This window comes from Aspergillus pseudonomiae (assembly GCF_009193645.1).
Source record: "Aspergillus pseudonomiae strain CBS 119388 unplaced genomic scaffold BDV37scaffold_16, whole genome shotgun sequence".
Taxonomy (NCBI): domain Eukaryota; kingdom Fungi; phylum Ascomycota; class Eurotiomycetes; order Eurotiales; family Aspergillaceae; genus Aspergillus; species Aspergillus pseudonomiae.
The window spans coordinates 68,797-92,721 of NW_022476008.1; the positions used below are offsets into that span (position 1 = coordinate 68,797).

Genomic DNA, 23,925 nt, shown 5'->3' on the forward strand with positions numbered 1-23,925 from the left:
TTTTTTTTTTTTTTTTTTTTTTTTTTTTTTTTTTTTTTTTTCGTTTGCTTACTTTCACACTGCGATTCCATGCAGGGAGAAATCACCTTGTTCTGATATGAGCGCTTGTTTTTATATTCATTTGCTTAATTTCATTCAACGATGAGATACAGAGGGAAATTGTTATTCGATGTTGAATAGGTTAGTTAGCTCTATGAATAACAACTTCCCAGTCTTGCTCAAAAGCTACCCGAGGCTGCCACCTGTGTGTTCACCGGACAGCAGCCCCCAAGGCCATATCCATGTTCGTAATCTGGCATTCCTAATTTCTATGTGGCGCCAACTCGATGGTTAGTGTCGTCTATGGTGAGACCCTGTCTCATGTGCGGATCAAGGAAATCTTGATTATCAGATTAGATTGATACGTTCTCGCGCATTTGATAGGCTCGTGGACACGGCCGGGGCCGTGTCCAGTATCGAGTTATCCTTCTATAGGAGTAGTCTAATGGAGACAAACCCACAGCCAAGACAAATGGTTAGGTGAAAAGTGCATCTTTGCGCATGGTACCACACTGGCGACGTTTTCCCGGTACTACGCCAGGTTGTCGATATTTTTCTACTACGACAGCATGTTCTGTGGTCCACCGTTGGGTTCCCACGTATGTACTCAGCCCTCGTCTTGCGCCTCCACGACGAGATTCAACGACGGTTGCCATCGTCTTCCTTTCCAATCCGTTTTTCTTTTTTTCGTTTTGAGCATTCGTGCAATAAGTTAGAAATCAGAATCTCGCCATGGTAGGTGCTGCGTCACTCAATCCCGTTCAACCAGCCGTGAACCTAGTACTGGACTCGGGGAGCACGACACCTGCACCGGATCCTGAAAAGCCTAGTCAGTCAGCTTCAAATGAGAGGGAGGCTCCAGAAAGGATCAACAAGGTTGAGGGGTATGGAGCGGCTGGAGTCGAGAAGGCCGAAGCTGCAGCCCTTGTCTGGAGCAAAACTGCTCTGTGGGCGATTTATGCCTGGTACACCATCCCCCTTTTTTTGTTACAGTCGGTTGTCCTGTATGAGGAACCAACAGCTAACAGCCATGGTGGTATCCTAGGATTTGGGTATCCTTTTTCATGTTGGCGTTCCATTCTTCGATCGGCACCAACGTCCTCGTGAACGCATACGCAAATTTCAAGACCGCTCCCGAGATTTCGACGGCGGCCATCTTAGCCACGGTGGTCGGGGGAGTGGTGAAGCTACCCATTGCCAAAATCCTGAATATCTGGGGACGAGCCGAGGGCATGCTGGCCTTTACGGGCTTGTTCCTGCTGGGTATTATCATCCTGGCATCCTGCCGTGGCCCGAGTGGGTATGCCGCTGGATATGTGCTTTACTGGGTTGGCTACAATGCCATCTACCTCATTCTGGATGTTTTCATCGCCGACACGTCTGGGCTTCGAAATCGGGCCTTTGCCTTTGCCTTCTCGAGTACCCCCTTCATCTGCACAGCGTTCACCGGCCCATTGGCCGCCCAATCCTTCTTGAACATGACCACATGGCGGTGGGCATATGGCGCTTTCGCGATCATCTTTCCCATCGTCCTGCTGCCCCTCGCTATCGCTTTCAAGCTTTACGAACTCAAGGCGAGAAAGCTGGGTTTATATCAACCGAACGGCCCCGGCCGTACCTGGGCGCAATCACTTCAACATTATCTCCACGAGTTCGACGGTAGGTCACGGTTTCTTTTCCCGTAGCCCTTCGTTTGTTAACCGTTTGCCGGATCGCAGTCGTCGGTGCGCTTCTCTTGATGGGCACGTTTATTCTTCTCCTGCTTCCCTTCAGTCTCGCCGTCTACGGACGGGCCCAATACCAATCAGCGACCTTCATTGCCATGCTGGTGATCGGCTTCTGTCTCTTTTTCGTCTTCATTGCCTGGGAACGATTCTTCGCCCGCCAGCAATTCATCCGGTATGATCTGCTCAAACAGCGAACCGTCCTCGGAGCATGTGTCCTCTCGGCAGTACTCAACCTGGGCTACGCGGTCTGGGACCTCTATTTCCTCAACTTCTGCATGGTGGTGTACGACCTCAGCGTCTCAAACGCAGGGTACATGAATCAGATCTATAACGTGGGGTCGTGCTTCTGGGCACCCTTGTTTGGGATCTACATTCGCCAGACGAAGCACTTCAAGCACGCGTGCCTCTTCTTTGGACTACCCTTGATGCTTCTCGGTTCCGGTCTGATGATCCATTTCCGCGGGGAGCACGACCATATCGGATATCTCGTCATGTGTCAGATCTTCATTGCCGTTGCTGGTGGTACTCTGGTGATTGGGCAAGATATGGCGGTGATGAGCGCCGCCGATCATGACGGCGTGCCCATGATGCTCTCCATCCTCGGGCTTTTTGCGAGTCTTGGGGGTGCGGCAGGGAACGCGATTGCTTCTGCGATCTATACAAATGTGTTCCCGAGCCGATTGCGACAGAATCTTCCAGCTGAGGTGAAGGACGACTGGGCTGAGATCTATGTCGGTGGCTATCTCACGCAGATGGCCTATCCATTGGGCTCGGAAGTTCGAACCGCCATCAACCACGCGTGGGGGGACAGCCAAAAGTATAGTTGTATCGCGACAACCGCGGTTATCGCTCTCGGGGTTCCGTGTATAGCGGTCTGGAAGAACTTGGCTGTGGATCGGAAGCAGAACCAGGGAGTCATGCTGTAACCATTGATCCCACCCGCATCTTAGTCATCGCTGGGGTTCAACCTCGGTCTTCCGAAACAAGAACATCCCTCTTCTCGACGATGAGAGGCCCTTTATCCCCTGCAACAGTTCTGATAAAAATATAGAAAAATTCCGGAAAATATTCCTATCCCCAAAAGTATTTTTTGGGAATTTTTTCTACTATTGAAAATGCTAGTTGGACTTGAAGTGTGGTCACCCTCTGGTGCAGATACCACTCGGATATGCTAGGATATATATGTCGCATTTACGTACAACACTGAGCTCATCTGAGCCTGTTTAGAAGGGCAAATTTCGTAGCAATACTTGGTTCATGAGCCTAAAAAATGTTTGCATTTGTTGATGAAAGAAAGTATTATGAATGTTCTATTTTCCGTGAATTTTCCGGATTTTTGTCCAGACACGATCGGATATCGTAAACAAAACACAAATGTCGGCGTCCACCGGTGTCACGTGGACGCAGTGTGTTTACTTTCTTGCACTCCGACTAGTTATACAAGTTCTCTGTCTCTCCCCCACACTCTCCTCAACCAAGGATGAAGCTCTCGTTCACGCACGGGATACCAACGCAATGCTGATCTCCACAAGTTGTTCTTCTCACATCCGGAGAGCAGTCCCCAAAGTATTTCACTTATCAATCATTCCAGAGACTCGGAGCGCAGCCCAAAGATGGCACCAACCCAGTCCCCGCGCGACTCCACCCAGCCAGAATCTGGGCTTCAGGATACTTCACCCGGTCCGACCGATCCACTCTCAGCCCGATCCAAACCACCATGATACACATCAACGCCAACGATTGTTTGATTTATCGCTTAGCCTTTCGCGAACGCAGCTGAGTGGGAACACGGACATGCAATACACGCGCTACAATGGCCATGGCGTGGCGATGCCCTTCAACCGGCTGACGAAGCTCGACATGGTCAACCAATTTGGCCTCAGCGCACGCGATCTGCGCACACTCGATGTCCCGTCGGATGGCTTCCCACATATCCTCATCCGGGAATCCACCCTGCTGATCCATATGTTCAATCTGCGGCTGTTGGTGCAAGCCGACCAGATGCTGGTCTGCCACATGGAACCAACGCCCACAGAAGAATCCGATACGATCTCACGCGTCTTCCTCCGTGATCTGGAGTCGAAACTACGCGGGGACCCCGGCTTGGGCGTGTCCGTGGGGTTGCCGTACGAACTGCGCGTCCTCGAGGCGGCGTTGGCGGCGGTCACCTCCACTCTCGAAGCCGAGTACGTGCTAACCAAGGATCAAACCATGAAGACCCTGCGAATGGTGGATAAGGAAGAAGGCGAGATCCATTCGAATCTACGAACATTGTTAGACCTCATGCGAAAACTCGCGACGATCGAGAAGCGCGCGCGGCAGGTCCGCAGTGCGGTCCAAGACGTATTGAATACGGACGAGGATATGGCCGGGATGTACCTCAGCGACAAGCAAGCCGGAAAGCCTCACCACGTGGAGGACCATCGGGATGTGGAATACTTGCTGGAGGCGTACTACAAGGCGAGCGATGCGGTCGTTCAGGAAGCGGCGAGCCTAATGGGGACGATTCAGCAGACAGAAGAGAGTATACAGTCGATCCTGGACGTGTGGCGCAACCAGATCATGGTGCTGGAAGCCAAGATTGAGATCCTGATGTTAGGAATGGCCGTGGCAACGCTCGTAGCGGGCTGGTATGGCATGAATGTCGTCAACTACTTCGAAGAGAGCGGCACGGCCTTTGCCGTACTGGTTTCATCCTGTCTGGTCGCCATCGCGTTCCTTTCGCGATATGGCTTCCGGCAGCTGCGGAGGATCCAGAAAATGCATCTATAGAGCGAGATATTCGGCAGCCACCATGCCGCAGATGACTGATGTATCTCCCAAGCCAACGACAGCGTAGCGGAATATTGGGTATTTGAGAGATATCATTCTGATATTTCAATAACATGGGGGTCTCGGCGTGCAGATGAGCGGTGAATTGCATGGGTACAAGCTACAGACTCAAACGTTCAAGTCTTGAGCTTCTGCGGGAATATTCGAGAGGACTATAAACCACCGCGCTCATACTAACGCGGTCGGCTTTACTGTATGAGATGAGACGTATTACCATTCCTAAGTCGTTGACGTCAAAGCCTTAACGGTAACTTCTAGACTGTCTACAACGGTTGCAGTTAACAATATGCTAGCCTTTATGCCTGGACAGAATGGGACGGAGTTTACTCTCGCCCGTTCCCCAAGACAGTGGAATATTGGAAGACATCGTACAGCTCTTGGTCGCCGTAGACACTGATTCGGATGTCAGCGGCAACGATGTCATAACGCTGGCTACAAACTGCAGCATCGCTGGCCACCTTCGAGGACGTCCGAGATCAAATCTGCGATGACTTAAGAAATTCCACTGAGACTCCTCTTCAATGATCACTGGCTGACCTGTGACATGAGACCCCAGAAAATGCTTGACCTTACGACTGACATAGTCCACCTCGAAGTTAGGGATTGGCTGCGCGTCAGATTGTATTAAGCAGCAGTGACAATAGACAATCGGTAACTTTCCCGCCGTGGGCTTTCCGAGTAGAGCATCGGCGATCCGGGAAGGCGTCCTGAACGATAAAGAGGGAAGAACAACTCGCTCCAGATAGCTTAGGATAAGCTCGTTGATCAGATCAACCACACGATCCTTGCATGGGTCGACCAAAACTGCAAGATTCTGAGTTTGATGCGAGCTGATTTCGATAGGGACGCCGCCGCTGGTGGCGATATCCAGAGGCACATGCGGCCGAAATGGGTCGTAAAGCTTCAAGTTCCTGGACTCGAAGGACATGGTCTCCTAGGGGATATGGTCCTAGGCAAACTGACTCTGGCAAGGGTAGCGGGCAAGGAGAAATCACATTGGCGTCGTTAGGTGGCGCTGAATGCATGTGCAGTAACCGTAGCCCAGAGAAGTCAACGCCCTCCCGGAGCTGCCGCTCAATTCGGTCTACATCTGTCTCTGGTTTCCGTAGAGGGTGACTGTGCCCAGCAAAAGATGTCTGAGCGAAATCGGTGCCGGACACGTACTCTTCTTACAGGATGAAACCCGCTGATCTAGTTGTCACGATTAAGAGTCCCGCTGTGGGCCATCTCCCATGCTATGATAGTGGCTATACACTACGTATAGGAAAAGTGGTTGGCCCCTAAGGTCCCGCATGCCAACGCATGAAAACTCTGTCATTGCTATCAGGCATCAGTATTATTCTTGTGGCCAACAATAAAATCAGTCCCTTTCCGTTTAAACAACCTCTCAGTGGGGCTCAGACGTTCCACCCGGAAGTTATAATTCTGCTTCATTGCAACACAGTGGAGAAAATGCTGAGGTAAATCAGCCTCCAAGAATGCTCGATAATAGGCCTCTCTGCTAGGGGGGTGTAGATGGAAAATGGTTTCCATGCGTCTCCAGTCATCTGCATTGCCCTCCTCCCAGTGATACGTGCAAGCCCTACAGTACGTGCCGGGCTCCAATGTTCGTGTCCGAGAGTCCCAGTATGGAAATGCCACTGACGCCTGCAGTCTCCATGAAGGTTCGCCGTCGTTCTCCACCAGTGGTTTAGGATTCCACCGGCGCCGGGGTCGTCCGCCAGTGTGGGTTCCTTGATGCCGGCGTGTTTGCCATTCCTGAACCCGGCGTTGGTAATCTCTTTCATACTCCTTCCGACGAGTCTGGTACGCCCGCTCCATTTCCTTCTTACTTCCATGGAGCTTTATTCCCACGGCCTTTGCTCGAGCAACATCCATTAAGTGGTGTGGAGGCTTTTCTGGATGGTAAATGATTGGGAGTTTTGACCGATGAATATCCGCTAGAGTCAATGCAAACTTTAGACAGATATCACGCATGGGCGCCACTTCGTACTCGGGTCGGAGATAACTGCATTTATAACATGAACGGGTCAAGGTCGGGAAGTAAAGAAAAGGGCCGAAATCGGTACAGGTCCGGCACCAGGGATGGCAGAACTCAGTGAAAAGCCGACCGATGGGAAAATATGATGCGCACTTGGTAATATCCATCATACGGAGTGTGTCGGAGGCCAAGGCCCTCAACAAAGAGTACGCCGGAAGCGATTCGACTAAACACCTTCCTCTGGTGCTGACTCGACGCAACCGCCCTAGACTGGGTAGATCGAGATTGAGCAAGATCAAGTGGACGATTTCGAGTGGGAGCCGATCCAACAGAGGTGTATACTTCGGATTGATTCTTGATTTCTTAGGAGGGGGAGCTTTGTATAACATCACCGCGGGCTTGGAATCATCTGGACTGAGGTAGTAATCCAGGGTCTCCCTGCACGGCTTCTCGCACCGATATGCTGTGCCTGACGCCATGTGAAACAGAATGGTGTTTGAATGGCTTGGATAGAATGAACCAGGTGAACGATCAAAGAGCAGTGCTCTTATCCCTCCTTTTTGAAGTTCTCGGCCTCTCTTTCCAGTGTTTGCATCATGAATACGTTCTCCTAGGGACGGTACTAAGACTCTTGGCTGGAGGGAGGTGGTTCCTTGGTCGAATAAAGGGGAGCTATGGAAAAGGCACTGGAAGGAACAACAGTATCGATTGATTGCACCGACCATATGATGGTGTAAGCCCACATTTCTGTACCTTGATCGGCACTAAATAATACGATCTAGGCTACAGGATCATCGCTATCCGCCGCTTCCTCTTCCTCCTCTTCCACCTCTTCCTCCTGCTGGTTGCCCCCAGCCCCCCACCTCCAACTGGCCGCCATGGCCCGTTCGGGTGCCGCGACCAAGAACACCGCCGTCAGACGCTGATGAATGAAGTGAAGTGCACTCAAATTAAAGAAGCATTCGACATATGTACAACGAAAGTTAACCATAGAAGGAAAGTAGGCCCTGGTATCCGATTTACCCCTGTGCTTGATGTTGATTCCACAGTGCCTTACGCCGTGGCCCCAGAGATCTTGAGGGTGTAGTCTAGCCCTTGCTGCACCTCCTCGGTGAGCTGGAAGGCGTCATACTGGTAGAGTGTCTTGGGGGTGTTGGCAATCACCACGCTGGCTTCTTCATTGCTGGCAACCACAGCCGAGCCCGACCCATTCTCGAGCGCGACATACCGAACAGCGCCTGTGTTGGTGTTGTGGATGGCCAGCGTTGCGGTGAATACTCCGCTGGCGGTAATGCTCACTTGAACGTTGCCAGCTCCGGTGCTACGGAGGGGGATGATGTTGGCACCCATGTACTGAGGCTTGCGAGAAGACTGGACCACATAGGTGCCATCGCCTTGGGAGTCAGTGTTCGCGTAGTTGAGGTCGCTCCTTTGGCTGAGGAATGCCTGCTGCGCAATTGTGTGGCCGATGTCCACATAAGCCATGCGAGCCCAATAGCGACCGACAATCTCCTGCACGGATGCGGACGTCGCAACGCGCGCAAGGGTATGGAGAGGCGTCTCATTGCTGCCCTTGTCATATTGTTGGAACAGCTGGCGAACCACATCGCTGCCCAGGCCCTCATAGTTGTCCGGGTTGTTGGTCAAATATGTCAAGAACGGCCACGCCTGGTAGTAGTTCCCACTGCCCGTTGAGCCATCCACGATGACCTGGAAGGAATCTCCGATCACTTTGTTCAGCTCGATCATGGTATCACCGGTCGGTTGGTTGTAGTTGGACCGTGCCTTCGCACATAGTGGAGAGGTGATGAAGGTATCTGCCACCCAATTGGCGAGCGTTTCCCACCATGCACCGGTCGCAGTCTGGTCCACCCAGGTCCGACTGTGATAGGTGAGGGCATGGCCATACTCATGGACGGTGACTCGCGGATCCGCGAGGGAAGATGGAATCACCTCCAGCCAGCTGAGACCGGTGTTGGGGTCAGACTTCAGTACGCCTGCCGCCCCGCCCAGATCACTTACTTCGTAGACATTTTCCTTCCACAGGGTCGTCACTGTGTTGGGGTCCGCGTTATATGACATCCCCGAAGTCGTCCACCCGAGGTCACCGACAAAGCAACTATAGGCAGCTTCCAACATGGTCAAAACCGCGTCTGCATTGCTCTGGTCCGATAAATAGAGGCGGAAGTGGTCGGAATCCTTGTAGCTCGCTCCGCCGGGCCCAACATTGGGATTCGCCGTGAATGATATTGGCTGAGCACCGGAAGTAGCTTGCGGGGCCGGTGCTGCAGAGGCCTGAATCGCCGACAAAAGAAGTATGGGAATGATCAGTTTCTTAGACGCCATAGTGGTCAAATAGAAGAAGATAATGGCTTGTCGTCCCCTTTCTCGAGGGGCCCCGGCCACCATTTATTTATACTTATCCCGGTATTTCGAAATGCAGGACCCCTAAAGTGCCAAGAAGATCTTGGAGCAATCAGGGCGATTGTCGGTCTTCTGCTTTAGGGATTAACATCTATATGAGACATTTCCCGACAGCAAATGCTGCCGTGCTCCTCTACCGCAACACCTGAGGCTGGATCTACCATTTGAAGCCTCTTCGCCAAGGAGAAATAATGAAACTAGGTCTGAGCCGGGCATCGGGGGCACGACAATCGAGCGAAGGATGAATGACCCCGGTGATGTGATATCGACTGCCCTCTTGAGTCATGACTGGCTCCACCTTGTAAACCTCGTTGTGGACTTGAGCCTAAAGTGCACGTTTTGGTCAGGCTACAAGGAACTTGTGGGGGGAATAGAACATGGCATGGGAGAACGTACCGAAGGACTGAGCCTGGAAAGTCCATATGAGCAGGTCCCAATCCACAGATATGAAATGGAAAAAGGGGGAGATTGTGGGGATCATCCTGTCTTAATCTGAAATTTCGCCTGACCCCCGTAGTTTCAGATCCATCTTGTTCGGAGCATCTTCGGCATTACCACATCTTGCTCCCAGCTCAGCTTTATCCATGAAACGGAGGGTCATACTATTGTCCAGTACCTCAGTAGATGCTGCCAGAACACGGGGATATTGCCCAGCTAGGGTAGGATCCATCTGCCGACCAGAACTCATACATGATGCTCGGAGAAGGTATCTAGCGGAAGGGAAGGCTCCCCAGGATATGCGGGGCGTTTCGACCGAGTTGTCATCTGAGGGCCTCCGGTTATTTGACTTGTGAATTCAGCCTTGTTCCGGCCCTGAGAGCCAGACTGGAATGCTTTTGAGGAAGTCACTGGGCAGAATTATTGATTAGGTTGGACTTTTGGGAGGTGAATGGCTAGGGAATAAAGCCCTACCCGACGCAATCCGGTATGAGCCGAGATGATCACTGCACGACGTAAGGCGCCGTGCATATCCTACTAATAATAGTCTAGTCGTTGTTACTCGAGTCTTATGCAGGACTTGCGTTACTCGTGCCTTTACCCCGCAATGTCCTTCACTGGCCTCCACGTCCGATCAGTGGATGATGCCTGTTGATGGTCGCTCCACCGGCCCTTGCAAGCGCAAGACATAAAGCCCTACTTGAAAGAAGGTCTTCGTATTCGACGACCATATCCAATGCTTCCACCGAATAAAGGTGATCCCGAGATTGAGAGAGTCGATCATGTTGAAAAACAAGATGGGGACATGCTTGCGCCAGCAAAGCCCACTCCGGAACAGAACAATGTCGGAACCTTGCAACGTCGCCTGAAATCCCGCCATGTCCAGTTCCTAGCGCTCTCTGGTGCCATTGGAACGGGTCTTTTTGTCGGCACAGGCCAAGTGCTCTCGCTGTCAGGGCCACTGTCGATGACCCTGGCGTTTGCTCTTGGCGGCTTGGATCTCTATGCCGTGATTAACAGCATGGGAGAGATGGCCACTTGGCTGCCTCTGCCAGGTGCCGTCCCTATCTACGCGGCGAGATTCGTGGATGAAGCACTTGGCTTTGCAATTGGCTGGAATTATTGGTATCAATTTGCCATTGGCGTGCCCATTGAAATCAGCGCGGCCGCGATGGTCATTGAATACTGGCCCAACTCCGTGTCGCCTGCGGTCTGGATCACGATTCTTTTTGTACCCATGGTCGTCGTCAATAGCCTGCCTGTCCGGACCTACGGCGAGGTAGAGTTCATCCTGGGGGCGATCAAGCTGACGACAATCGTCGGCTTGATGCTGCTCATGTTAATCATCACGCTAGGCGGTGCACCCACCCACGATCGGATCGGATTTCGGTATTGGAAGCATCCCATGGAGGAGTATCTCAAGACCGGTGCGCTGGGACGCTTCCTAGCCTTTCTCAAGGTGTTTGTCCAGGCGATCTTCAGCTATGGTGGTAGTGAGATCGTTGTGGTAGCCGCGGGGGAAACGGAAAACCCACGACGAAATATCCCCAAGGCGGTGCGTCGAGTATTCTGGCGCATTACAATATTCTACGTTGGCAGTGTTTTCCTCGTCGGCATGTGTGTCTCTGCTCGCGATAACCGCTTGCTGAACGCCATAAAATCCGGCGCGAAGGGGGCAGGGGCTAGCCCTTTCGTGATCGCGATTCAAAACGGTGGGATTCGAGCACTGCCGTCGATCATCAATGCGGTCATCCTGTCCTCGGCTGTGTCGGCCGGCAATTCCTTCTTTTACGCCTCGACGCGGGTCCTTTACTCGACGGCGCTCGATGGCAAGGCACCGCGGTTCCTTCGATATGAAAAGTTCGGGGTCCCGTATGCCTGTGTCGCCATCACCACCGCGCTGAGTCTGCTTGTGTATCTCAATGTGTCCTCGAGCTCCGCTGAGGTCTTCTTTTGGATCAGTAATCTGAGTTCCGTCAGCACCTTGGTGGTGTGGACTGCCATTGGGGTAACGTACCTCCGTTTCCACCGGGCGTTGGAGTATCATGGCATTGCTCGGTCAAGTCTCCCGTATAAATCGCCATTCCAGCCGTATCTGGCATATTTTTCGGTCGTCTTCTCCTCTGTTATGGCACTTCTGAATGGATTTGATGCCTTCTTTCCCGGCCACTTTAGTGCAAAGACCTTCATTCCACCCTACATCGCCATCCCCATCTTTGGAACCCTATATCTCGGCTACAAGCTTGTCAAAGGCACCTCTATCGTCAAGGTAGAAGAAATCGACCTGTGGTCAGGGAAAGAGGAAGCCGACCGCCTGGAGGCAATTTGGGAGCAACCGAAGCCACGCAATTTCCTCGGTATGTCCAATTCCTGCTCGTATGTGACTTGACTCACGCTAACATGGAGTAGAACGAATCTGGTTCTGGATCGCATAACGCAACGCGGTTCTTCTCAGCGTTCAATTGTCCTTGCTATTTAGCCTCGTGGCAAACTGTTATGGATCCAGCCTTGGCTATCTTTACAGCATGGGGAGCTTCCACAGATTGTGTTTCCTGTTTGGCCTGACGAATAAATCAACAATATCTTCTGTAGTTAGCCCCAAAGCCCTACCACGTTGTAATCGAGTAAAACCTGCGAAGAACCGAGCAAGAGTCTGTCTGACAACTCAACGTGTACTCAGGTAGAGAGTAGGTAGCGGGCGTTTGACTAGATTTTGCTTCTATAGCGCTGATAACGCGAAAGTTCACTGCATAATCGCCGTCCGCATATACAACTCAATAAACCCTTTATACTGGTGCTTCTGGGCCATCTGTTCTCCGCTGTGATATCATACCGGCTACTAGTGCCCTTATTATATCTTCTATCTCCGCTCCGCTAAACTGACGATACATTTTAATTGACGGATGATCAAGGCAACCACAATCCCTCGAGCGTACTCTGTGTATAGCTTTCGCTGACACCATCGACGCTCCTCCGCACATACTGGTCCCCAGTACCATGGGAATGCTTGGACTTCGACCCGCGGCACAGGTTTGAAACGTGGTGTTGAAAACACCATCGGAGATGATCAGTGACCTTCCAGTAGACATCCTTGGCAGCTGATTTGCCCACAATGGTGTCCAGATGTCCGTACCCTTCAACCTGGAATCTGCGGTGAAGATGCTCTCCGAACCTTCGTCGGAGCATCTCGTAGTCTCGCAGAGTTGACTCCGGATCAAATATCTCATTTGCAGTTCCAGTAATGAAAAGTACTGGCAATCCCTGTAGATGCAGTAGATCTTCAGGCGTGACAAGTGGGCTCAATTGGTTATCAAAGCACCCGCCACGAGTGCCCATGCAGTGGCCATGAACTCAACTGCAATGTGCCCTGGTCCGCTTCAAGAAGGACTCCAGCATTTACAAGCGAGCAACCACCAAGCGCTATAGGACGTGAAAGGAAAGGTCAACATCGAACATTTACACCGTGGGATAACTAGATACGCCGTGACCTAGGAACCATGCAGTACCAACATACCACGAGCGACGAAAGCATGTTGCCACGCTGTACCGAAACCTAAATCGCGACCACCACAGTTGCTCATTTGCTCGGGCGTGTAAGCCAGCTGAGGTGAGGACTGCATGCATGCATGCATCCAATGGCCGAGTGACAACGATGCATCGCTCTACCAATCGCCGCTAGGTTCTGCTGGCTATCGGAGGTATCGAACACGGTGGAAGATAATACTCGGAATGACTTGGTAAGATTTAGATCTTTAACCTTCAGGATCGGAGGGGCAATCTCCTCAGATTCTCACCTTGCTGACACGCCACCACTTGTCCATGCGGGTGAGCAGGTTGAGTTAGTTATCTGACAAGAAAGATTGAGAACGATTGATAAATGATCATCGTTCCTACGGAGTGAAATACAGCCAGTCATGTGCCTGTATCTTACCGGATAATTACGGACTTGTTACATCCCCGGGGTCACCTGAGGAGCTGCCCGGTATCGAACGAACGGGACCAGCAAGTGGAGGAAACTTCGTATTAACTACTAGTATAACCTTCGTCCCTGAATCCACTACTCCTGCTGCACAATGCAATGTTTATCCCATCTTTTGAGGGTCCGAGGAAGCTATTTGGGGTCAAGAAACATGGTATGTGGCAAGAAGAGATTAGAAAGGTTGTTAAATGATCAAATTATGGCCAGTCTGCAGAAATGTGCCGCCCCCAGGGCCTGGCTAAAACGATATATTTACACTCTAGCAGGCATCAGATGGCACCTTATCGCTGCCCACCCGACGAGATGAATGGTATTCAGCACCTTCGCCCAAACCACGCTTAGCAAACGCTTTCCAAATCTCACACTTGTTAGCACCATTGGTAAGAGCCTTGTCGGCATCGAGGATGGCATCACGCGCCTGGACACAGTTGGGGTTGCAAGGTTGCCTAAAAATACCAAGATTAGCCTGTGTGATGGGTAGAGGAGGGAGAGACGGAGTCGTCACTTACAATGCCATGCCATCCATCACTAGCTTCATGGCGAGATACTTGCCGTCAGTCGGAACTCCGTCCTTGAACTCGGGCTTGGGACCATCGTTCTTGCCGTGTTTATCAATCAGGTTCCACAGCAGCTCGTACAGCACAGTAGCCCACACCGTGCCGATCGCATGCACTTCATCCAAGTCATTGAGACTAGTGTAGGTAAGAGGGTTGGTCTCCAGGGAGGTGGAGAACGGGTAAGCACGGATGCCGCCTTTCTTGTTGGCAGCCCATTCACCCATGGTATAATCGGTAGAGTGAGTATCGCCGGACTTCAGCCGAATTGCGGTGGCCATGAAATCTCCCCAGCCCTCGCCCATGCCACCTGATTCAAGAGCATTCAAGCAGCGGGCGTTAGCTGGTCCACCAGTAAGCCGGTTCGAGACTGTGTACCGCGTTGTTAGTTAAAGCGGTCTTATCCTGGAGGTCCAAGGGGATACATACGACCGTGAGTATACTCGTGAATCACGATACCGGCCTCAAAGGAGCCGTCACGATTGGGTTGGGACTCCGTCCAAATGTACATACGCATGCGACCGGGCTGGCCATCCGGGGGCGTCGCGAAGTTGGCGTTGTTCGTGCCAGAGCCGTCCTGGGCATTCAGGATCACGTAGTCGTTTCCAGCGCCTCCCTTGCCATTGTTGTCGTACTGGAAGTTACCAGCCTCCTCATTGAAGCCTAGAGTATAGAGCAGGTCGTGGTACGTGTTGGCAGTGTAGAACAGCTGAGTGATAGATGCATCGATATAGGAATCTGGCGGTGTCGCATTGAGCGAATACGGGTACTGGAATTTCAAATCGGGGCTATCAGGCCGATGGTTGTTCAAGTACTCAGAACCACCAGTCGGGTTCGACTGCGCAATACCATTATTCCCGCGAGTAGTGGTATAGTTCTTGTCCCCGTCACTGATCCAGGTGAATGCAGACGCGGACGCATCCCATGGATCGCTGATAATGGTACGAGCGCCCTCCGTTGGATCATTGAGGCCCCATGCACTGTGCTTTAGTGTTAGGGCTTATTCGACAGTTCAAGCGTCATGCTGAGAATACTCACAATACTTGGTAGTCCGCTTCGGCCACGTAGTCGACCACACCATGGACATCTTTGCCGGTATTGGCATCAATGTAGGTCAACAGCCAATTGCTGTCAACATCGGTCTCGACCTTCCAGGTCAAGGCAAGGCTGCCATCTTCCTTCTGCAGATAAACTAACTGGGCCTTGGGATCCGACACGGTGCCGGTGACTCCCTTGAAATTGAACGACTCTTGGCCTTCGGTAGCCTCAGTGGAGACTTGATCCACAGTGATAGAAAGCTGCAGAGCTTCGGAGGCTCCCCTGAGCGCTGCTACAGGATCGGTATAGTCCCGCTTCGTCAAGGGGTTGGCATCGGGGATCTTGCCGGTATGGAAAGAGTGGCCATAGGAAAAGATCTTTCCGTTTTTCCCAACCTATATGATGCGGTTAGCAGGGAATACAATATCGGGGGACGGTAGCATACATTGACATTGAAGTCGGCATTGTCAATGTCAAGGCCATGGGCCGTTTGACGAAAGTTCACGTGAGCGACCCCATTGCTACCAATGTAATGGTCCTTGACGAGACGGAAGGTCGCGTCCGGCAGGATATTCTTCACGAGCTGAGTTGCTGTCTCCACGTAGCTCTGCTCGGCGAATGGAGAGAAAGAGGATGACACATCACTAGAGGACTCGATCGAGTTGATATACTTTGCTCCTTGGTGCAGACGGAAGGAATTCAAATCAACCTTGCGACGTTGAAGTCCATGGGCATGATGAGTAGGATGCGCAATGACGGCCAAAGGCAGGCTAAGTGCTCCAGCCAGTAGAAGACCCCTCATGATGAGCTGCGAGAACGTTGAACTCAATGCAAATGAAGAGATGATGGTCTGTGGGATGATTCTGCCATGAATGCCGCGACGCTCAGGTGTTATTTATACCAGTTGAATTGGAGATCGCGACGCGCTGGACCAACGCAGAGAAGCATGTTCTCTTGGCCCGAGACAGCCCGGTGCGAGACATATTGCGATGCATCCATCATTCTGGGGAAAAGGCAATCAGCTGCGCGTTCAAACTCCTGTAATATCCGACAAGCTTCATCTATAGCTGTTTGGGGTTACCTTCCTGCACCTCATGGTGGAGCAATCACACAGGGTCAGACCACTCCGTGCAGAGTATGCAAGAAATGTACAGGGCCGTTGAGTGATAGTCCTTTCTTCGAGCAATTGCGACATTACATGGAAGGAACCACTCCGTCGGCTCTCCGATTGACTTATTCAGGGTCTTCCCGAACGGGCTAGGTCGCTAAGACTTTAGATTGCTCTTAATACCACTTTAGCGCCAATTCTGCGATGCGGGAAATGAATGCCGAGACTTTTCTGCAAGTGCCCAATGGCCCAGGGTCGATGATCCCACAGAATCATCTTGGCATTCTCTTGGGTTACATGCAGGTACAAACCTCGGCGGCGCTTATCAACGTTCCAAGTGAGTCTCCAGGACGGAAAACCGGGCCACAGACCAGTTCAACCCACACTCTGTGAACTATCCTTGCATTCCAACCCCATTAATGGTCAGAAGAGTCCTGCTCCGCATGTTTCAGGCATCATGCCAAGCCCGATAACCATGTACTGTATGAAAGCCGGCATGACCTCATGCACAGCGGATACAAGAGAAGCCTATTACGGCGTGTGTGCACGTGAGAGTTATCTTCTCAAGTTACCTATCATGATAAACCCCGAAGAGGGGGAATTGCCCAAGTATAGTAAGTGTCTTGACAAGCATGCAATACAAGAAGTGGATCCCCGTCGGGGGCTACACATCATGCATGTCAACCCAAGGTGAATACCGGATTCTCCCCGACATGCGCTTAATACCGGCCCATATAGGGCACTCTCGCAAACGAAGTCAGACCGAGTAAGACATTTTTTGAGGGGGACTCAGTACACCCACCATATCCAGTAGCTCCAAGGGCGACAGGTATGTTTGAAAGGAAGTGACGTTGGATTCTGCCCTTCAAGTAGAGATACACTATATGAGGTGCCAGAGCACTGCTATCTATCGTAATCATGTATATGTACAACAGCATCGAAGAGGGAAACGAGAGGGAAAATCAAAAAAAAAAGGACGGAAACAATAGAGAGACCTGAAGCAGCCACCCAATTTAAAGCCTTAAGGGAGTCCTCTCCGAACTCCGGTCCTTATCCCAATATAACTCCGCAAACGCTCCTCCTCTCTCGAGCAGGGTCGCCGGCGGACCTTGCTCTTCGACGCGCCCGGCATCCACGACAATAATCTCGTCGAAATCTACAATGGTTTCCAGTCGATGTGCAATGGCGATGACCGTATGATCGGCAAATTCACTCCGGATGAGCGACTGAATGAGGTCGTCCGTTTTGGTGTCGATGCTAAAGGACGGCCAGGTTAACTATCGCACACTAGAATAAAATAGAATAACAATATAAAATCACTAACCTGCTCGTCGCTTCATCAAGGACTAGAATTTTCCCCTCCGGCCGTACCATGGCCCGGGCGAAGCACAGGAGTTGCTTCTGACCCGGCGAGAATGTATCAGGCGTAATCGTAGCATCTAAGCCACCGAGCTCTCGGACCACATCCCATAGTTGGACCTTCTTCAAGGCATCAATGAGGATGTCATCGTGGATTGAAATCCCGGGGTCCACGTTGAGGCGAACCGAACAGCCCGGTAGGAGGAAGGGCTCCTGAGGGATACAATTCAGCTGAGCACGCAGGTGGTTGCGAGCCAGCAGAGAGATGTCTAGCCCGTCGATGTTGATCGTGCCGCTGGTCAACTCAATGAGACGGAATAGGGACGATACTAGCGAGGACTTTCCACTGTAATTTACGGTTAGGATCGGGGACTGTATAGGGGGAGTAAAGGACGAGAACAAACCTTCCGGAGCGGCCGCAGATGCCAACCTTGGTGCCTGGCTTAATTGATAAAGAAATATGGTCGAGCGCACGGTTCGAGGAGTTCCTATCGCCACGGTATGTTAGTCGAGGTACGAACTGAAAAGTACGACAAGACTCAGAATCATACTTGTAGGAAGCCACCACATTGCTAAACTCGATTGCTCCCCTGGCCGGCCAGTCTGGCGGAGGTACAGCTGTCTCGTCTTCCAGATGCTCCGACTCAATGGTAGACTTGAAGTTGCGAATTCGTGCCACTGCCCCAATGGATGTCTCCAACACGGTCCATTGCTTGATTAGACCCTGCAAATTCTCGGTAAACGTGACGATATTCAGCAGTGCCAACCCAATGAAGCTGGCGCTCACTTTCCCACGCGTCGCGACAGCGATGGATACTAGAACGACGGCAAATCCGGCCACCATCAGGGCAATGACCAGTTCGAGCCAGCGCTGAATGGCGAAGAGCAGATAGAAGGGCTTTTGGGAATCGTTGAGCAATTTGCTGTTGCGTCGTCGGTAATGTTGTTCCCACTTGTAACTCCGGATGGTGGAGAGGCCACTGAGACTTTCCAGGAAGTGGGAGACCAGGGGGGCTTTGGCTTCGATATCTAAATATCGGATCTGGCGTGAGGTACGCAGGTAAAACCGTTGGGTGAAATAAAAGGCGACTATACATGCAGGTATGGTGGCGGCGATGTATCCCGTTGCGGTACAGATGACCACCATTTGGGCTACACAGGTGAAGAAAGTAAGGATGGTATTCAAGACAGAAAGGGGGAGCTCCATGTCGATCAGCTGCAGGTCCTGACTGAATCTGGGGGAGAGGTCAGCAATTATTCGCGTTCACTATGAAGCTGCTTCGGTTGTTGCTCACCGGTTCGTCGTGTTGCCTAGATCGGTGGTCTGGAAGAATGACATAGGGGCACTGGAGAGTTAGCCGAGGAAGAGAAGACAGGATGAGTGGGACGTACTCTAGGACACTTTTCAAGAGCTCGGCGTGCATATTTCTGGCACCACGAGCTACCAGGTTCGCCATTAGATGCCTAGTTAAGGATCAGCATGAGGGAGATGCTAAACAATAGACTGTAGTTCCAGATCTGACAACTCACCAGCAGGAGGTGACAAGTGTAGAAGTGGCCATCACCGCGATAAACGCATAGATACCGAGCCAATATCCCAGTCTCTCGTTGGGATGATCGATATTTGACTTTGCCCATTTCTCCACCCAAAGGGCTAATCTCGTTAGCAATCGCTTATTTCACCTGTGCGAATAAACTTACAAGGGTATGTAATGGTAACCACATAGGCCATGATCAAAAGAACAAAAACCGCGGACCGGAACACCCCCAGAACCTGGGCATAGTACCAATAGATGGACATATCACCCGTGCGTCGCCCATCCCCCTGCGGTGTCGGTTCGATTTGTACCTCTGGGCTGGCCAACGAGAGCCGATGTTGAGAGAGCCGGTTTTGCGAGAGGCGGTTTGGCACGAATTCGCTTTGGCCGAACTGATTCTGTGAGAACTGCTCATGTGAGATCTGTTGAGAAAACCGCTGCGAGAAAGGTTGAGAGAATTGCTGAGAGAAACGTTGGGAGAATCTCTGGGAGAAACGCTGAGAGAACCGATTTTGAGACAATCGATTTCGAGCCCTGGCTCTGGGGATAGGGATCTCGGGGGCTTCCAGGTGAACCGTTGCCTTCCGTTTTGGCAAGGCCGCCAGACTACGAATATAGCTGTCAGTTCGAGAATGGAGCTCTTTGTATGTTCCCTGTTCCATGATGTTGCCTGATGGGCCCAGAGCGATGATATGGTCCGCAACGGAGAGGCGAGAGGCTAAGACATAGTCAGAATGAGGTGAAGCATCCAAAGGATATCGAAGGAATACGTACGACTGTTCGTCGTCAGGATCACTGTCGTACCCAGCTTCCGTAAAAGCCCCCCTGGAGCCAACAGCGCATGGAAGACCGCATCCTCCGTGGTGCGGTCCAGCCCGCTGAAGACATCGTCGAGAATAATAGTCTCTGCTCTGGAGTATACAGCCCGGGCCAGAGCCTTTTATAATGTACTAGGTCAGCATATGACTATGCATGGAAAGGACATGAGATCGAAGTGAACAAAAAGAAACTTACCACGCGTTGCTTCTGCCCTCCACTCAGAATAGCACCTTGAGTCCCTAACATAGTCTTGTCCCTATTTGGTTGTTTGCGGATATCATCATATAGGGCGCATGCGTTGATCACGGTATTATACCAACGCAGGTCGTACAGCGACTCTCCCAAGATATTGTCCTCGATGGTGTTATTCGTCAACCAGGGCGTCTGCGAGCAATACGCAATCGAGTCGGGATCGGCCTTCAACGCTCCCGAAAACATGGGCGTCTCTCGCAGCAACGCACGCACAAACGTGGACTTCCCAGATCCGACGGGTCCGACGACAAAGGTCACCGTGCCTCGATGAATCTCAAAGCTGAGATCTTGTACCACGGCTGGCTTACTCGCTTCCCAGCCAGCGCTGCGGCCCTCTGCCACAAAGACTGGACCGGTGACTTCGTAGTACAAGGGTAACTTCTCGCGACTGGAGATACTGGGGACCCCTTCCACAACCGACATGCCCTTTCCGTCGTAGACGACTCCAATCTCCGTTAGTGCACTAGATAAAACGCTGGCAGGGATGCTGATGTTGCTCCGAGTCCCTCGAGGCTCATGTGCGTCGTCCCTTCGTGGGTCTGACTGCAAGAACTCGTTGACTCTTTTAATCGAGCCGATTGCGGTGGCGACTCCCGTTGCAGCTTCAACCAGGTTAGAGATTGGAGTGGCAAGAAGAGTGAATAAGGTGAGCGATGTGAACGCCTTAGTGGCCGTCAGAGTTTCATCCCCTTTATGCCGTGCCATGAGGGCGTAGATCGTGAACGAGGCCAGCGGAGAGAGTGTGACGTTGCTGTATGCCACGCCGACCACTAGAATGAGGAGTCGACGGAATTTTTCCGATTTGACGACCTCTTCGATACGCATCGTCTGGACGAGGTTGAACAATTTATCGGTCAATCCAGCTGTGCGGACTCCTTTCACAGATCCCAGAACCTTGGCAGTAATATCGACTCGTTTTTCAATGGCCTCCAGCCAGACCTGCTGGCGAGGGCCAGCCAGTCCGGAGATGAGCAATGACAGGGCCATACAGACTACTCAAAATTAGCAATCTGTCAGACGGTAAAAGAGGAAACATGTGCACATACTAAATACTACGATGATCGGGGCGATACTGGCGACTCCCAGCTGACGCCATAGCAAATACAGCGCAATAGGAATCTCGACAATACAAGCCCAGGCATCGTGGATGTAGTGTAGACCACCGGAAATACGCTCCATATCTGCACTCATTAAAGTGACAGGGGCACTGGTCTCAACGTCGATGTCACGCATGACCATGACGTGACTGTAGAGCATGTCGACCAGGCTAGCCCGTATCATGGAAACCACTCGATATGCCTGATGGTGGGCGAAGGCCGTGGAAACCTGACAAATTCAGTGTCAGCTATATATCGTCTTACATTCATAGAGTAGACAAACTCACCGCGATACCCGTGTAGACTATAGCGAATGCTCCAATCAGTGCATATCCCTGTGACTTGGGGTGAGAAAGCTCGTTCGATCCCACCCAGGTCGTGGTTGCTTCGACCAGAAAGGGCTGTGCGAACGTGAATGCCACCTGCAGCGCTCGAGGGAAGACGCCTAACAATATCGGAACCAGGTAGTATCGGCAGCATGCCCAGAGTAAACTGTGAGGGGAATTCCGGTTGGGTCCTACAATGATTTCCCTGTCATCAGGACGAATATAGCTTGAAGAAGTAGAAGAGACAAGCTTACCCTTGTTCCATAGCGCATAGAGTCCGCTGTCACCATGCCCCGTAGAGCGAAGTGAGTCCTCAATTGGGGGAAGCAGCTCAACCGTAAGATCCACGCGATTGCCGAGCATTAAGAGCGGGTTGAGCCAGCAGTAGAGACATTCTCCCAGAATCCCCACGGTCGATTCAGGAGGCGCATCTTTGTAGTTTCGTCTCAAGAGGGACCTCTTTGGCATTGTTTCAGTAATCAACAACACCACCTTTATGCAGAGTGTCACCGTATAGAGGACGGCAATCGAGCGATTCCTCTCCAGGAAGTATAACGTGCGGGTTTCGGCCAAGGACAAGATCGAGGAAAGGAACAGATAACCACAGTTAATGGTAGCGGGCCGAATCGTACAGATATGCTCATAGTGAGAAAGAATACCGAATATGATGGAAGCCAGCCAGGAGACGACAGCCGTTGCGACAGTAGCTCGAGTGGTTTGTCCCGACGGCGCCGCCCAGAGGCCGACGAGGGTTAGCTGGAGGACGGCCAACAGAGCATATCCACCCTGGCGAGTAGGTCAGTTTGCATACTTTCTTCATGGGCTCTTTCGCTGCAGGTGCATCATACTAGCTTTACAAAATACCGATAACCTCCCTGTGCCTTTATTGTCTGTTGTCTCAGGTGGTATATGCGTGGCAAGGCCCAAAAGAGAAAAAAGAGGGTCACCGGCAGTGTGAGGACCGTCTCTTCGAAGTATAATGTGAAATCAAAGCCATTTTTGCACTCATGGCTGACAACAGGCCCAAAGGTATCTTCGACAGCAGTAGGGCATGCTGCCGTTGCTCTGGAATGAAGCCAGAACGAAGACATGGAGATTGCGAACTAGTGATGTTTGATTGTATTTTCATCTATGGTCGTATCGTCCACATTATGAGATAGAGAGTAGATCATGGTGATCGACTTTTGTTCATCAACGTTGGAAATTTGACGGGTTGGCTCGTGGCGGTGCCCGTGGGTCCGAAATGGCCGTACTTTATATGCATGGTGAGCCGCCGAGCTTAGGGTTTACGACGACTATTCTATTAATGGCAATCTACGGAACTGACACTCGCAGAATCACATATAAACTCATTCTCCAGACGTACATGACATGCAGGCTCATCAAATCTCTACCTGTACCTCCTAGTTCCTGCCAGATCTGCCCCCCACCACCCCCACTCCAGCTCTGACGAAGAACTACTTCAGGCCCCTCTGAAACAATTTATGCCACGCGATGAAGACCATCTAATCCGGCCATGTGCGCTGCTAGTGCTAGACCGCGTTTGCGTTTCACTTCCAGGTGTTCCTGCTGATCTTCTTGGCCTCTCATCTTCAGCCCCAACCCCGAGCCTTCAACGCTAGCATCAGCATCAGCGTCAGCATTGGCATTGACATCAGCATCAGCATCAGCATTATCACCGTCTTCCAAATATTCCAGAAACTGGAGAACCTCGTCGGGCGCTACCGTCCGGCGACCTTTTTTGAAAACATACTTCGAGATAGCGGACGCAAGAACACCTTCCTCCGAGCCCGTCGTACTAGTCTCCTGGTGGCTACCGGGTTTCAGGAAATGGCTAACAATGTATAGCCATTTGTCATCCCAGCACAGGACTCGTGACTCGACATCATATCGCTGCCAGGGCTTGATCTCCCGTCGGAAGATACACGACACGCCGCCGAGCACGGGAGTGAGATGTTTCAAGGTTCCGGCTTGTTTCGCCTCGACTCGCTGGGCACTTTCGTTGGACGGCTTTCTCGATGGTGGACATAATGGGGTAATAACGTCCTTGAAGAGCAGTAGCAGTAGTTCAAGCCGGTTGATATCCAAATCGGCGTAGAATGTGCTGTTAGACTTGTGCAAATTGAAGTCGACCTCCGCCAGAGAACAATAGGATCGGGTCCGAACAGGACGAAAGAGGGTAGAAGGACCATTGCCTGAGGAAGGTTGATTTCGTTTCCAGACAATATGGTTCATGAAGATTGCGATAATTCGGGCCTGTTAATTCGTACTCACGCCGTGGCGGTTAGCCCAATACTTCGTTCGACTCCACGTAGGAAAATGCAGACTATCACTAACATGCCATAATCCAGGAATAGCTTTAGAATCATAGACGAAAAAGAGCAGCAGAATGCTGCCCATCACGGGGATGAAGG

General features: G+C 51.6%; 10 protein-coding genes across 10 annotated transcripts; 3 read left to right on the forward strand and 7 right to left on the reverse strand.

The window, feature by feature from the left end:
- Positions 1–771: 771 nt before the first annotated feature.
- BDV37DRAFT_292032 (major facilitator superfamily domain-containing protein) lies at positions 772–2,692 on the forward strand (the record flags this gene model as incomplete). The annotated part of the gene is made up of 3 exons (XM_032089084.1): positions 772–1,004; positions 1,085–1,698; positions 1,758–2,692. The coding sequence occupies 3 exons, from the start codon at positions 772–774 to the stop codon at positions 2,690–2,692; spliced, it is 1,782 nt and encodes a 593-aa protein (XP_031943787.1).
- Positions 2,693–3,225: 533 nt separating this feature from the next.
- BDV37DRAFT_57299 (CorA family magnesium transporter) lies at positions 3,226–4,713 on the forward strand. The gene has a single exon (XM_032090893.1). The coding sequence runs from the start codon at positions 3,282–3,284 to the stop codon at positions 4,536–4,538; it is 1,257 nt and encodes a 418-aa protein (XP_031943788.1). The 5' UTR covers positions 3,226–3,281; the 3' UTR covers positions 4,539–4,713.
- A 208-nt stretch (positions 4,714–4,921) lies between these two features.
- On the reverse strand, positions 4,922–5,526 carry BDV37DRAFT_280751 (uncharacterized protein; the record flags this gene model as incomplete). Its single annotated transcript, XM_032086648.1, has 2 exons — positions 4,922–4,991; positions 5,039–5,526. 2 exons carry the CDS (start codon positions 5,524–5,526, stop codon positions 4,922–4,924), a joined length of 558 nt encoding a protein of 185 aa, XP_031943789.1.
- A 197-nt stretch (positions 5,527–5,723) lies between these two features.
- Positions 5,724–7,516, reverse strand: BDV37DRAFT_57269 (F-box protein). Its single transcript, XM_032090892.1, has one exon. It carries the CDS (start codon positions 7,302–7,304, stop codon positions 5,922–5,924), a length of 1,383 nt encoding a protein of 460 aa, XP_031943790.1. The 5' UTR covers positions 7,305–7,516; the 3' UTR covers positions 5,724–5,921.
- A 116-nt stretch (positions 7,517–7,632) lies between these two features.
- Positions 7,633–8,925, reverse strand: BDV37DRAFT_269832 (uncharacterized protein; the record flags this gene model as incomplete). Its single annotated transcript, XM_032084445.1, has 1 exon — positions 7,633–8,925. One exon carries the CDS (start codon positions 8,923–8,925, stop codon positions 7,633–7,635), a length of 1,293 nt encoding a protein of 430 aa, XP_031943791.1.
- A 1,252-nt stretch (positions 8,926–10,177) lies between these two features.
- BDV37DRAFT_292033 (amino acid permease/ SLC12A domain-containing protein) lies at positions 10,178–12,052 on the forward strand (the record flags this gene model as incomplete). Its single annotated transcript, XM_032089085.1, has 2 exons — positions 10,178–11,798; positions 11,851–12,052. 2 exons carry the CDS (start codon positions 10,178–10,180, stop codon positions 11,874–11,876), a joined length of 1,647 nt encoding a protein of 548 aa, XP_031943792.1. The 3' UTR covers positions 11,877–12,052.
- A 296-nt stretch (positions 12,053–12,348) lies between these two features.
- BDV37DRAFT_280755 (uncharacterized protein) lies at positions 12,349–12,777 on the reverse strand (the record flags this gene model as incomplete). The annotated part of the gene is made up of 1 exon (XM_032086649.1): positions 12,349–12,777. One exon carries the CDS (start codon positions 12,775–12,777, stop codon positions 12,349–12,351), a length of 429 nt encoding a protein of 142 aa, XP_031943793.1.
- Positions 12,778–13,440: 663 nt separating this feature from the next.
- BDV37DRAFT_292035 (extracellular metalloproteinase) lies at positions 13,441–15,814 on the reverse strand (the record flags this gene model as incomplete). The annotated part of the gene is made up of 5 exons (XM_032089086.1): positions 13,441–13,866; positions 13,930–14,344; positions 14,404–14,954; positions 15,013–15,407; positions 15,458–15,814. 5 exons carry the CDS (start codon positions 15,812–15,814, stop codon positions 13,680–13,682), a joined length of 1,905 nt encoding a protein of 634 aa, XP_031943794.1. The 3' UTR covers positions 13,441–13,679.
- A 1,124-nt stretch (positions 15,815–16,938) lies between these two features.
- On the reverse strand, positions 16,939–22,712 carry BDV37DRAFT_292039 (P-loop containing nucleoside triphosphate hydrolase protein). The gene is made up of 15 exons (XM_032089087.1): positions 22,360–22,712; positions 21,766–22,297; positions 21,473–21,702; positions 21,135–21,414; positions 20,032–21,080; positions 19,792–19,954; positions 19,593–19,735; positions 19,181–19,328; positions 19,010–19,133; positions 18,872–18,943; positions 18,775–18,825; positions 18,031–18,714; positions 17,884–17,967; positions 17,445–17,825; positions 16,939–17,377 (listed from the first exon to the last, which is right to left on the reverse strand). Exons 1-15 carry the CDS (start codon positions 22,600–22,602, stop codon positions 17,134–17,136), a joined length of 4,428 nt encoding a protein of 1,475 aa, XP_031943795.1. The 5' UTR covers positions 22,603–22,712; the 3' UTR covers positions 16,939–17,133.
- Positions 22,713–22,993: 281 nt separating this feature from the next.
- Positions 22,994–23,911, reverse strand: BDV37DRAFT_280758 (thioesterase family protein; the record flags this gene model as incomplete). Its single annotated transcript, XM_032086650.1, has 2 exons — positions 22,994–23,767; positions 23,849–23,911. The coding sequence occupies 2 exons, from the start codon at positions 23,909–23,911 to the stop codon at positions 22,994–22,996; spliced, it is 837 nt and encodes a 278-aa protein (XP_031943796.1).
- Positions 23,912–23,925: the final 14 nt, after the last annotated feature.